Consider the following 14,570-nt stretch of genomic DNA (forward strand, 5'->3'; position numbering starts at 1 on the left):
CAACTAAACAAATGAATCAAGTCATTTCAATTCCAGAAACGAGTTAACAAAGAAAATGAAATAAAATATTTTTTAAAAGACAGAAACATACAAGTCAATTATTAACAAACTTTTGTAAAAACCCAGGTAAAATAAAGACATGTCTGTTTTACTTTAAAAAAATAAAAATAAAAATAAATGAAATCAGTTAATGTGAAAGAAAATGGCTGGAAGGCAGGGTGATCAGGCAAGGCCTGTGTGACGCTGAGCCAAGGAAGAAATGATGACAGGAGGTTGGCCCCAGAGGAGCTGAGGGAGCAGCAAATACAAAGGCCTGAACAGCAGGGGTGATGCTGAGGGCAGGAGCACGGTGGTCTGGAGGAACTGAAGGAATGTCGTGTGTGGAACGGAGTGAGCAGGGAGTGGTAGGAGGTGAACCAAGTTGAGATGACGGCATAAATAAAACTTTACATTCTGCTTTTTTTCACTCAGTGTTATACTATAAGAATATGCTCCACGTGAAAATGATGTGTAAACATTTTTAATGGCCGTATTAAAATATCATCATCTAAAGAAAAAGGAAAAACTGCTTTCTGCTTAAAAAGAATATCTGAAGTACACTCCTGAGACAGAGACACTGCTTGTCCAGTCTTCAGCAGAAGTCGGCGGGTGAAGGGCAGGCAGCCCTGGGAGCCGGGCCAGCCCCTCCTGCGGGCCTGCATCCTCACTGCACTCAGGGTCCCCGGAGTGAAGGTTCAAAATGAGAAAAGCCCCGCCGACCAAACACCGGAGACTGTTGGTGTGTCCTGTTCCCCACAAAGAGTACCTGATCTCCAGAAACTTCTCTCTCCAGCCTTCTTGCCCTGTCCTTTGAACTGTCCGGTCCACTGCGACTCACGCCTGGAGGAGAAGCAGCGTGAATGGTTTCTCAGTGAACTCTCAAGTGTCCCTCGCAGAGACCACTTCCCTGCCTCCCGCCTGCTGGGGACACATGGCCCCACCGCCAACAAGGCCCTCTTCCACGGGGCGCTCTCCTTTCATCCCTCCTGGCTCCGGCTTCTGGCTTCTCTGGAAAACCAAGGACTCCAGCAGCTTCTCTCAGCCGACACGTTAGTCTTCAGGGCTTGAGCTGCAGGGTCTGCGGAACTCCTGTCCATACTCGTGGATCCACTTGTTGGCCACTGTGGGAGGAGGGGGCGGGGGCTGAGAGCAGGCTCAGCAGTGCTGACAGGGGCAGTGCTCACCGCAGGGGCGTGCCAGGGCCTCCTTACGTTCAACTCACTTGCCTGACCCTACTGGCAGTCCTGCTGTGGGCTACAAGATGTTGCTTCTAGCAGAGATAAATAGCCAAGAGGACACTGTCCCCTGGAAAAAGTCCCTGACAGGTCCTGTCTACTGTATGTAGACTAATTCAAACCCGTGGGTCCTAAGGTCACTCATCTTCCATTCACGGAGCTCCTATAAGCCCGCCTCGCCCACGGTGCCACTCCAGAGGAATGAGGGCCACGGGGCAGCCTGTCCCAGCCATGCCCATCTCAGCATGAGAGTCCCTCTTCTCCTTCTTCTGTGTTCAGAGAGAAGTGCTCTTGGACACATATAAACAGGTTTCCTACTTATTTATCTCTTCCTCGTTTGACCCTCTCCTCATGGGGAACCTGAGGGTTCTCTCTGCAGGATGCAGGACTGGGACCAGCCCCACAGGCCTCCTCAGCTGCACTCCGGAATCAGGGCCAGCCTGGTCAGGTCAATGAACTTTTACTCACACCTGGTCTGTGACAGGCTCCCAATTTGTTGGAGACAACTACCCCAGAACCTGACCATCTCCATATAACACGGCACTGTGATGAAGCTTTTAGAATGACAGGGCTATGCTATTCACCCCTGTTTCACTTCACTATGAACCGCGCACGCCATTCTCACACCCAGAAAGGCGGGCCTTACCCCACTTATCTCCCACCAGGACCGGACAGCCGGCGTGCAGTGTGTCTCCGTCGCCTTCGCCACTCCTGTGCAGGTTCCACCAAAACAGGGCTGCATTCTGAAAACAAAAGGGCCCGACCCCGGAGCGGGGGCACACCAGAATCTCATTCCTTGGGAAGCACATGACTGAGAACAAACGTACGCGTGTCATTACAAAAAACTGTCTGCGCAGACTGGAGGCCAGGCATGCACAAAATGGCACAAAGCAGCATAGCCACCATTTGCTCATTCACTCACGCATTTGGCATTTATTGAGGGCCTACCCTGCTCCCGGCCCTGAGGACGCAGAGGCAAATCCTGTCCGTTCTGCTCTCGGGAGCTCACAGTCTTTTAGGACAGACAGATATAAAAACAGTCCGGGACAGGACATCGTGGCAAGTGCTAGGAGAAAGATGAGCATAGGATGTCATTGGGTCACTGAGGAGAGGCACGCAACAAAAACCACGAGGTGGAGTAAAGTGTTCCTCACACAGCCAAGAAGTTAATGAATTCAGCCTCCTATCTTCCTTAGGCACTCACTGATAAGACGCCCAGGAAGCCGGCATTATCACACTCCCCAACCTACCAGCAAGGAAGTTTCAGTTCAGGGGCTTTAAATAATGCAACTAAGAGTCAAACCCCACAGTGATGGGAAGGAAACTGGGACTCAGAACAATAGAGTGGACCAGAAGGAAGAAACAACCAAACAGGAAAGAATGAAGAAATAAGAATTCAAAAAAATGAGGAGACGCTTAGAACATCTTTAAACATTCCAACATCCAAATTATAGGGTCACCAGAAGGGGAAGAGGTAGAGCAACAGATTGAAAACGTATTTGAACAAATAATGGGAGAACTTTCCCATTCTGGCAAAGGAAGTAGACTTCCAGGAAGTCCAGGAAGCTCAGAGAGTCCCAAAGAAGTTGGACCCAAGAAGAAACACACCAAGGCACATCATAATTACATTAGCCAAGGTAAAAATGAAGGAGAGAATCCTAGAAGCAGCAAGAGATAAGGGGACAGTTACCTACAAAGGAGTTCCCATCAGACGGTCAGCTGATTTCTTCAAAGAGACCTTACAGGCAAGATGGGGCTGGAAAGAAGTATTCCAAGTCATGAAAGACAAGGACCTATATCCCAGATTACTCTATCCAGCAAAGCTAGCATTTAGAATGGAAGGGCAGATAAAGTGCTTCTCAGATAAGGTCAAGTTAAAGGAGTTCATTATTACCAAGCCCTTATTTTATGAAATGTTAAAGGGACTTATCTAAGAAAAGAAGATTAAAAAAAAACATGTATAGTAAAAGGACAGCAAATTCACAATTATTAACAACCACACCTAAAGCAAAACCAAAAGAAACTAAGCAAACAACTAGAATAGGAACAGAACCATAGAAATGGAGATCACATGGAGGGTTATCAAAAGGGGAGTGGGAGGAGGAGAGAGGGGGAAAAGGTACAGAGAATAAGTAGCATAGATTGTAGGTAGAAAATAGACAGGGGGAGGGTAAGAATAGTATGAGAAATGTAGAAGCTAAAGAGCTTATAAATATGACACATGGACATGACTAAAGGGGGGGATGTGGGTGGGAGAGGGTGTACAGGGTAGAGGGGAATGAAGGGGGGAAATGGGACAACTGTAATAGCATAGTCAATAAAATATATAAAAAAAGAAAAAATATATATTTTATTGATTATGTTATTACTGTTATCCCAATTTTTCCCCCTTTATCCTCCTCCACCTGGTACCATTCCCTCCAGCAATCCTCTCCCTTAGTTCATGTCCATGGGTCATGCATATAAGTTCTTTGGCTACTCCATTTCCTATAATGTTCTTAGCATTCCCCTGTCTACTTTGTACCTACCAATATGTACTTCTTAATCCCTGCACTTCCCCGGCCACCCTGCCCCCCTGTCCTCTCCCGCCCCCTCCCAGCTGATAACCCTCCAAATGATCTCCATTTCTGTGATTCTGTTCCTGTTCTGCTTGTTTGCTTAGTTTTAGATTCAGTTGTTGATAGTTGTGAATTTGTTGCCATTTTAATTGTTCATAGTTTTGATCTTCTTTTTCTTACATACTTCCCTTTAACATTTCATATAATAATGCTTGGTGGTGATGAACTCTTTTAGTTTTACCTTGTCTGGGAAGCATTTTATCTGCCCTTCAATTCTAAACAATAGCTTTGCTGAGTAGAGTCATCTAGGTTGTGGGTCCTTGCTTTTCATCACTTTGAATACTTCTTGCCAGTCCCTTCTAGCCTACAAAGTTTCTTTTGAGAAATTAGCTGACATTCTAATGGGAACTCCTCTGTAGGTAACTCTCTGCTTTTCTCTTACTGCTTTTAAGATTCTCTCTTTATTTTTAACCTTTGGCATTTTAATGATGATGTGTCTTGGTGTGGTCCTCTTTGGGTCCAACTTGTTTGGAATTCTCTGTGCTTCCTGGACTTGTATGGCTATTTTCTTCACCAAGTTAGGGAAGGGGTTTTTTTTCATTATTTTTTCAAATAAATTTTCAATTTTTTGCTTTTCCTCTTCTCCTTCTGGCACCCCTATGGTTCAGATGTTGGTATGTTTGGAAATGTCCCAAAGGTTTCTTATTCTAGCTTTGGTTTGTTTGTTTGTTTTTTTAGATTCTTTTTTCTTCCTGCTGTTCTGATTGAATGCTTTTTTCTTCCTTATGTTTCAAATCATTGATTTGATTCTTGGCCTCACCCCCAGGGAACTGTTTGTTCCCTGTAGAGTTTTCTTTATTTTACTTGACGTAACCTTCATTTTTGCCTGGGTCTTTTTATGCTATTGGAGTACCCAATGATTTCTTTGAGCATCCTGACAACCAGTGTTTTGAACTCTGCATCTGATAGATATTTATCTCCATTTCATTTAGTTCTTTTCCTGGAGTTCTGTTCTGTTCTTTCAATCAGGCTGTATGTCTTTGTGTGCTCAATTTGGCAGCTTCCCTGTGTTTGTTTCTGTGTATTCGGTAGAGCTGTTTTGACTCCCTGACTTAGTAGCATGGCCTGTTGTAGAAAAGGCACCTGTAAATTGTATGGGGCGGAGCCTTAGGAAATCACCAGGGTGGGACAACCACTTTGTGGCTCTGTGTGGGGGAGGGCTCAGAGAAGGAACGGTGCCACTGCTTGGACTCTGGAGACTGCCCCAGAGGAAGCTGTCCTCCAGCACTTGCCCTGTTGCCAGTCACTTCGGTTTCTCCCCTTCTCCCCGAATGCCATTTGTACCCTTCCAGCTGTTACCCTGCTGCTGAGTCCCAGAGGGGATAGGTCTGCATGAATCCTAAGTCCATTGTGGGCCTTTTAAGAGGAGTCTCTTGATAATCCTGCAGTTTTGTCTGGTTTTTACAGACAGAAGTTATGGGGACTTACCTTCCTGGTGCTAGAACTCTGGGCTGGGTGGCCTGGTCTGGGCCTGGGATTGCTTGCTCCTGAAGTATCCCTCCCAATTTTTATCCACCACAAGTGGGTACAGGATCTCCCATTCTGCACCACATCATGTCTCTACACTTCTCATGAGTCTCTGCCCCTCCTATCCATCTGGATGAATATGACTTCTTTAATTCTTCGGTTGTCAGACATTTATACTGCTCAATTTTCTGATAGTTCTTGGGGATATTTGTTTTGTAATCTAGTTGTAATTTTGCTGTGGTTGTGTGAAGAGGCAAGCTATGTTTTCCTACACCTTCATCTTGACCGGAAGTTCCCTACATACTTCTTATAGACGTACTTTAACCATGGCCAACCCCCCAAATATTCATACATACCTGTGTTTACTCGATGTATACTTAGGATGTGCTGGGTACTATGGTAAGTGTTTTATAGTCATGAACTCATTTATTTGTCCTCATTTCATTCCTGAATTCAATAGGGGCTATGATCCCTAATGGATTGATTGATCTGAAATTTGGGGTATATTTATTCATTAAATAAACCTCTTTCCACATGGCCCTCCTCTGCCTCACATGATTTCATAGTTCTATTGCCATAGCTGGTTACTGCCCATTACCTTCTCTGTGAGCTCCTGGAGCACAAGGACTGTGAGTTTTCCTTGGCACCCCCAGTGCCTCCAGCCCTCTGTGTATTGAATAAATGATTGAGGGCACCAGTTGCTGTAGAGGATCCAAAGGTTAATAAAAATAGTTCTTTCCTTTGAGTTCTATTGTAATAGGGGAGTCAGACATGTAATCATCTACTTGTAACATAAGTGCAAATAAAATTTAAGATAGAGGAATAATAACATGTGGTCATATAGAAGACTGAGGGATTATCTTTGATTCTGGGAATTGGGGAAAGCCCTCTAATCTTCTCCTGCCCCCCAGGAATAAGCTTACAAGCACAGAGAGCATGAAGGCTAGAATGTTAGTTTCACCTACAGCCTCTGTTGGGACCAGACCCCCACTTACCTTGACCACAGGCACGCTAAAGTTAGCATAGATGAACGCCGTAGCTCCGCCAGCTTCCACCGAGCTCAGCTGAAACACCAGAGGAAGAGCCAGAGTTGGAATAGCCCGGGACCGCCCTACTCCGCCCTACCTGACTTCTGATACCATTTCTGCATTCTACCATGATTTGCTCCTGTATTCTCCTATTTCAACTCAGGGAGAAATACTTATGGAACGCCAACCACCCAATTTAGGGATTCATGGAGCCTACTCAGCGGCATCGGTGTTTGCCTGCCGGGCCACACGACGTTTAGGAATGCTCCCTGTCCTTCCCCTTCCAGCTAACATCCTCAGTGGGGGCTACAATAAACAGATTAAAACTCTGAGACCCTCAGCAGAAACAGTTTCACAACCCAAGACACATGCACACACACTCACCCTAAAATAAAGTAAATGTTTCATACAATATTCTTGGCCCTGGCCAGGTAGCTCAGTTGGTTAGAGCATCGTCCTGATACGCCAAGGGTGTGGGTTTCACTTCTGGTCAGGGCACGCACAGGAATCAACCAGTGAATGCATCAACAAGTGGAACAACAAACTGATGTCTATTTGTCTGTCTCTCCCCCGCTTTGATAAAAGGTCAATAATAAAAAAAATTCTCAAATTCTTACTACATAAGATACCGTCTGTTATTTTCCATTTCATTTTACTTTATTCTAGTTCAGATTCTTAAATGCCGATCAGATTCACTAAATTTATTCCACAACCCACTAGTGGGCCATGAGCTGTGGCTCACAGAACATTGTACAGACTACATTGATTAGTTTTAAAAGTCGGGCATCATAGGAACTACAGATGAACTACCCAGCCCCTCTCCAGGTAACCTCAGCTAAGGAGTTTCTTCCCCAGCATATTCCAGAATTATGAATGTGTTTTCTTACTATGAAAACACATACTGGGACGTTATGTGTTTTAGGGACATTATGGGGCCCTTGCTTTATGGGGTACAATGATAGAAACATTCCATGAAACTTTAGAGAGTGACATGCCCCTGTATTATCTCACTGATCCTCGTGACTATCCTGTGAGGAGGCACAGAGCCAGGACATGAGCTCAAAGAATAGACATGATTTGTGCTGAGGCCACGTATTAAGTAGCAGAACCAGATGAGGCCAACTGACTCCAAACCCAAAGTGCATTCCATTCTAGTGTCTCAAACACTTGAAGCCCAAACACACATGCACAGTGTACACACACATACACACATGTGCATTTGCCACTGAGAATTGCGGGGCTCCTGCTTTCCTGCTCCCCTTACCATAGTAACCAGGCCTCTGTAACCAGGGAACCAGCTGTAGAAGATATTAGGGGGGTAAAAAACAGACATTGGCCCTAGGAGGTCTTATTCTTTGGTTGATATCAGTCTTCTTCACTATCTGTGATTTCCCATGCCAGCTTGAGTCATCAACCAGAGATGCAGCCAACTGCCAATTCAAGTTGTGTCCCTTCCCTCTGTGCCTGATCAGAATGCTCAGAATGACCACTAGAGGCCAATCACCATTGGAAGTGACAACCTTCCAGTTCTGGAGGAACTAAAAAACTGAACCACAAGAAGAATATGTTGGAATGCTGGCATGAAAGTCTACAGCACGGGTGGCAAACATAAGGCCTGTGCGGGCTGAATCCCGCCCTCCACCTTGTTTTATCTGGCCTGGCACCTTGCCTCTACCCAGCAGCAGCACCGAGCTCTCACTTAACTGTTAAGGAGCAGTTACATTTATACAGTCCTAAAATTGCATTCAGCCCTTTGAAGGCAACCATGAGGCTGATGTGGCCCCCGGTGAAAATGAGTTTGACACCCCTGGCAGAGCCCTGACCTCTGAGGGCCCTTTCCTGGCTGCGCTGTGATCAGATGCAGCACTAAGAAGAGAGGGCACACGAAGGTGGGGGCGTGTGCTATCCTAAGAGCCTGGAAACAGGCCTTCATCTTTGGGTGTTACAGAGAGCCTTGTATTTAGCATGTTTATCCCTTCAGTTAATAGTAATATACCTCTTGTAATGTGAGCAACAGACGACTGAAATTCTGAACTGTCTATAAAACCCACATGTTTGGAAAGGAAGGAGATAGAGGAGATCATAAAGACTAGTACCAAATCCCTTAGAATCAGGTCATAAATTAGCAGAGAAGGCCAATTTATTTTTGAAGAGGGTATCATACAGATTTTATGGGGACATAAGTGCACTACTTATGGCAGAGCAGCACTTAACGAATTTCTCTGCAGGCATCTCTGTTCTTCCTCCTGTAGTAATCTCAGATGCCTCGTTTCTCTTCCCTTTCCTCTCGCAGCTCCACAACCTTTCCTTGCGGTTTCCAGGCCCCAGGATCTCCTGGCCTTCAGTGTAACCCCACTTCCCGTCCTAACCACTGCCTAGGACAAGGCCAGTTAGGTTAACACACTGGAAGCTCTCTGAGGCCAGGAACCCTTGATTTGTACTTCTTTGTATCTCCTATAGCGCTTAACAGAAATACTGCCTGGAATTCACAAAAATCCTGGAGACTTTTCAGCTGCAACTACCAGATTAAATCAATACATGAAATTGCTTTGAAAACCATAAGAGAGAAACATAAACAATCATTAAACAAGAAGCCCTGGCTCAGAACAAGACTCACATAGATCATAAATGTTGCAACTCGGTTCCCAGACTTCATCCTGTACAGTGGGCTGCTTGGTGACTGCGACAAAAGCAAAACATATCGTTATTTTATGCAGTTGGCACCAGAGAGACAACCAGGATGTCACCATAACACAGGGAGGAGAAAAATGGGGTGTCACAAGTGGGAGATAGCCTTCACCTACACCTAGTTGAATTTGTGCCCATCTGTGCTTTTTGGTACTCAATGTACTTTTTTTTTTTACTAATATATTAAACACTTATAAAACAATTCCTTGCCAGGAATGAAAGTACTCTATGAGGGGTTAACTGTACCTTCAGGTTCTTAGTGAAATACAGAAATTAATATATGAAATATCACAGATAATTTTTCTGTAGTAATAGCAAGTGATAAGACTGGAGTTCCCAATTATTTGTTGAAGAGACACATCCCTTTTTGTCATGGAACAGTGTAAGATATAATTTACCTGTGATGAAATTCACCCAGTGTGAGTGTGCTGGTCCATGCGTGTTAGTGAGTTTCACAGCCGTGCAACCATCCCCCCGGGCCAGCTTTTGAACGCTCCCACCAGCTGGGTTTCCTCAGGTCCATCTGCCGGAGGTCCCCACTCCCACCCCCCGATGCCTGGTAACCACTGCTCTATTTTCTGTCTCTTTAGTTTTGTCTTTTTCTAGAAATTTCATATAAATAGAATCACAAAATACATAGATAAAGAGAGTAACCGAGCCCTGGCTGGCGTAGCTCAATGGATTGAGCGCGGGCTGGGAACCAAAGTGTCCCAGGTTCGATTCCCAGCCAGGGCACATTCCTGGGTTGCAGGCCACGGCCCCCAGCAACCGCACATTGATGTTTCTCTCTCTCTCTCTCTCTCTCCCTCCCTTCCCTCTCTAAAAAATAAATAAATAAAATATTTAAAAAAAAAAAAAAAGAGAGTAACCGGAGGCAAAACAGTCTTCCCTGGGAAGTGTCTGAGTGAAGCAAGACAGATGACACTGGTAGTCCACATTCTCCTCCCCCTAGCAAACCACAGACAGGGGGCGGTGGCACACAAGGAAATGAGCCACCAGAAATCAGCGGGAAACCAAGGCTTCCAGATCTTCCTGGAACGAGAACCTTTATACTAAGATTTCACTGAGCATTCCATGGGAGGCCTGCAAGAGCTCTGACTCAGCGAAATAGGCAATTCTGTGCTTCCCCTCCCAGGATTCGCTCACTGACCCCACAGTTACCGTAGCATGGTCAAAGTGAGGCTCGTAGTGCCCTCCGATTCCATAGTTCACCACCTGCAGGTACTCCGCGTAGGGAGGCTGGATGTTGAGGCCTGTGAGGGCAGCGATGCGATGGTCAAGCGTCACCAGCATTGGGTCGACGGTGTCCTTCAGCCAGGCGCTTAAACAAATCAGAGATTAGAGCATTAGTGATCTGATGCCAGAAATGAGTAAATATCTGTGAACGAATGAACGAAAGATGTCTACTGCCAGAGGAAGAACAAGGAGGACCGGAAGATAGGCGTGGATGCTTAATCACCTTCTCTCCTCACGCCAAGTCCGCCCAGGCCATGTTACGCTGTCTTAACAGTCACACCTTCACTCGTTCAACAGACATTCCCTGAGGCTCGCGGAGAGGCAGGCCCCGTGCTAGGTGCTTTGGAGAGTGAAGGTCAAAGCACGAGGCACTGGGATGCAAAGAGGAAAAACACAGAAACCTGCCTTTAAAACAGCTGCTCTAGAGACACAGCAGCAGCTGTGTGCAATGGAAAAAGCTCTGGGTTCGAAGTAGCATGAGTGGTGCCTGATAATCCTCCGTGTGACCTTCTGTTGGGCACTTAACTTTGACTGTCCCTAAGGTTCACTGCACTCCTCTGTAAAGTGGGGATGATAACAATGTCTACATCACAGACTTCAGAGGATTGTTAGAGTCTGTACCTGTGAAGGTGATTTGTAAGCTGTATGTTAGAGGTTGCAGTAGAACACAGAAAAATTTGTGCTCTTCTGCTCCACTCCAAGACAAATCAGCGTAGGTCAAAGGCCAAAGAGCAAAGTTCAGTCTCTTTTCCCGAATGTCTTGTTGAGGTTCTGACAAAGCGGAGGACTTGGGATCAGAAGGAAGGTCCTGGGGAAATGCGGAAGGGAGTCTCCTAGGGAGATGAGGCTCTGAAGGGAAGAACCTCAGCACGATATGGGAAGACCAAGTCTTTACTCTTTAAATTCTGGGTTAATTTGCTTATTCTTTCATATGGAGCACATGCTGTGTGCTCTTCAACAAAACAGCCAAGATGAGGCCATTGTGTCAAAAAGCTTATGGGAGAAGATACAGGAATATAACTGAGCACAGATGCAGGTGGGGTGAAACACGAGGACCCGTCTTCACGGACAGTGCTGGGGAGCACGGAGAAAGGAGACCATGGTGACTAGGGCACTGAGGTAAGATGGTGACATGCAGGCCAGATGTTAAGGGGCATAAAACGCCAACAGGTGGAAAGGACACGAGTGCTGCAGGGTGAAGAAGGAGCGTTGGCACAGACACGGAGGGGTGGCAGTGCAGTGTGCACACCTGTGACAACAGGTAACGGGACATGAGGCTGGACCAGTAGGCCCGGGGCAAGCTGTCCAAAGCTGCACTTCTGTGCTCAGAAAACTGCTCTTTACTTTGTGGGTAACGGAAGGTCAGTGAAGGTCTGTGGGGGGAGCGTGGTCTGACAGTTAGGGGTTCACTGGTGACCTTTGAGAGACAAATTATGGTGAAGTTGTGAGCACAGCACCGGCATTCAAAGGGAGGCAGGGCGGTGGAGGGAAGAGGCGGTAATGAGCGTCTCAGTCCTTTTACCTGAAAAGTAAAGAGAACACCTACTGCCCCAGAAGGTTCATCTTCTCTCTGGCACCAGGGTGTCAGAAAGGTTAGGAAAACAATGAAGCTGAGGTCATATGCGCCTTCCAAAGCTTAGAGGACGCCTCCTAACTGAACCGGCCCCTGGAGGCACCAGATTCCGGATCAAAGCTTTCATCACGCTCCTCACTTCCCAGACAACAGACACCATCCACCCAGCCTGAGGCCTGGCCTCACCCCAAGGACACATCTCGGTCATCTCGCCTCCCCTCCTGTGGCTGCGAGGGGGACCCTCCTCTCACTCTCTCACTGTATCATCATCAGTCCTGTCCTTACAGCACAAATAAAGCACTGCAGGGGCGGGGGAGGGGCGGAGGGGGGAGGGGTACAGCTGGGCCCAGGCAGCTGAGTCTGCCCCTCCAGAGAAGCCGTCTTGCCTAAGGGTCATTCTCACTCCGCCCCCCAGGGGTCAGTCTAGTCATTCTTCCTGCCTGAATGTTGGCAAGTCATGCTTTGAATATGAGTCAGGAGGTGGGAATGGAACCTTATAAAATCAAATTACGAATGGGGATGGGACTGTATTCTCTGGAAAAACAATCTTGGTTAGAACAAGGACACACTTATTTTTTGGTTTTTCAAGTGTTTCCCCTAATAGCCTCCTAGTTAAGTCCTCAGACCATGTAACAACCTGGGAAAGGCCTTTGGGTGAGGGCAGTGGAAATTTCTCCCCGTCTACAGGAATGCACAGACAGAAACATGAACGACAGGTTCTCCAGCGGCATCTCTGATGGCGCCACCGGTTGGAGGGCAGGCGGCAGCTGTGACGGAGCTCCTGACTAGGAAGGGCCCCCTTACCTTTTGCTAATGCGGTACTCCACTGCTAACTGCTTTTCGCCCGAGGCCACCACAGATCTCTGCAGCTGGTGGGAAGAAGGTAGGAGAAAGTCCAGGTGGTTAGATGATGCGGAGGGAGGACCTCTGTCACTCCATGGACACGCCCTCCCCTCTCTAAGTATTAACCTAACAATCACCAGTTCTTCCCAAATGAAAGTTTACACAAGCCACCAATTTAGTGATAGCCATCAATCTTGAAATTAAAAAATAAGTGACAAAAAACCTTAGTGTCCAGTCTGGTAGACCGTAAGTGTAACAGGGTGCAGCCAAGAGGGGGACCCCAAATAGGGATTTGAAATGGGGTCCAAAACTCAAGGTGTTCAGGAAATATTAGGATGTCCTCACCACCGGCCCCCCCCCCACGCCCCGCACAGGTGTGGGTTGGGGGAAGGGAAACATGGAGCAGGGCCATCGAGAGCTGTTTTGTGTAGCAGCAGTTACGCAGCTAACCTCTGGCATGGCCATTTAACATATCTATAACCTTTAACTGGTTACATAGATATGTTAAATAGCTGTGGCCATGCTCTGAGCCAGGGGAATGGAAGTAACTTCCCCCCAAGACTTAACTGGGGGGCAGGTCCCCTGAGTTACAGCACCTGTGTGGGAGCTTGGAGAAGATTGGCTCCATGACATGGGGCCACACCTGCCTAGACTCATGATGGCAGTCCAATAAAGCTGGAAGGATGTGAGACTGATGGCAAGTGTAGCCGATTGTGGGAGGAGTCGGAAATGGGGATGGAGAGGAGGATTGGCTCGGGGATTTAAACCCAGATGTGGCAGCCATTGTGCAGGGAGGACCACGTGGCTGGGGCAGTGGAGGGAGAACCATGAGGCTGTGGCAGTGCAGGGAGGACCACAGCCAGTGCAGGAGAGAACCACTCGGTCTTTAGCAGAGTAGGGACTCCCACCGCCCTGTGAGGAAGAACCACGTGGCTTTGGCAGAGAGGGGACTCCCGCAGCCCTGCAGGAGAGAATCACCATGCAGCTTTAGCAGAGAACCACCACTCGACTTTGGCAGAGTGGCAACCCTCCCTCCTTGCAGCCATTGAGAAGGGAGAATCACATGGCTTTGCCAGAGGGAGACTCCCGCAGCTTTAGAAGGGGGAACCACCACCCGGCTTTAGTAGAGATCCCGGTGACACAGATGACAGTGTTGGGAACCAAAGGAGGCCTACCAGCCAAGATGGATTACTGGGAAGAACCGGGGTGCTACCTGAGTCACGGACTTCTATTTCCTTTCCTGAGATACAGTATCCCAAACTGGGCAAAGGGGGGAAGGAAGGACTGTGTGTGTGTGTTTGTGGGTTTTTAAGGGACTTTGGGATTTCGATGAGGACATTAGGTCACTACTTTAAGTTTGTATAGCATTAAATAAACATTTCCTTTCCTTTTCACGAATCTCTAGCATTGAGAGATGTCTTTCTATAGGTGGCGGACATAACGAACCTGGGGGGGTTCCTTTTGGGTAATAGTATATCATCCCAGCCCCCTCCTTGTTGTTCTGTAACATAAGCACTCAATAAAAGTCTGTTGAGCTCAAACAAAATGATATTTGAATCCCTTTGTGTCTGTAAGGCTGAGTTCCATAAGAAAAAGGGCTGTTTCTCTTTCCTCTCTGCATCTGCGTGTGGAGCGGGGCCTGTCTGAGGGTAAGTGCTTCCTGTTTGTTGAATTAAATGAACTGCCAACAGGGAACCTTCTACCCTCAGAGGGCGCCTCTTCTGAACAATGCCAACAAAAGCTCCTCCTTACAGAGAATCAAAATCTGTTCGCTATGGGGGGCAGGAAGGAGCCAAACAGGTTTGAAGTCACTAATTTAACTGAACGCCTGGACAGAACATTT

The 14,570-nt window shown here is 47.0% G+C and overlaps 1 protein-coding gene across 1 annotated transcript in view; it reads right to left on the bottom strand.

Annotated features, from left to right (window-relative positions):
- Positions 1-532: 532 nt before the first annotated feature.
- The window catches only part of P4HA3 (prolyl 4-hydroxylase subunit alpha 3), a 40,142-nt gene continuing 26,104 nt past the window's right edge, over positions 533-14,570 (bottom strand). The window contains exons 8-13 of the mRNA XM_045818165.1: positions 12,689-12,753; positions 10,237-10,396; positions 9,005-9,067; positions 6,355-6,423; positions 1,921-2,017; positions 533-1,160 (exon numbers count right to left, since the gene is read on the bottom strand). Of these exons, the coding sequence (XP_045674121.1) occupies positions 1,090-1,160; positions 1,921-2,017; positions 6,355-6,423; positions 9,005-9,067; positions 10,237-10,396; positions 12,689-12,753 (525 nt within the window). The 3' untranslated portion in view covers positions 533-1,089. The remainder of the gene's footprint in view (positions 1,161-1,920; positions 2,018-6,354; positions 6,424-9,004; positions 9,068-10,236; positions 10,397-12,688; positions 12,754-14,570) is intronic.

Source organism: Phyllostomus hastatus, unplaced genomic scaffold (genome assembly GCF_019186645.2).
Source record: "Phyllostomus hastatus isolate PE091 unplaced genomic scaffold, TTU_PhHast_1.1 phas_scaffold_317, whole genome shotgun sequence".
NCBI classification, from domain to species: Eukaryota; Metazoa; Chordata; class Mammalia; order Chiroptera; family Phyllostomidae; genus Phyllostomus; species Phyllostomus hastatus.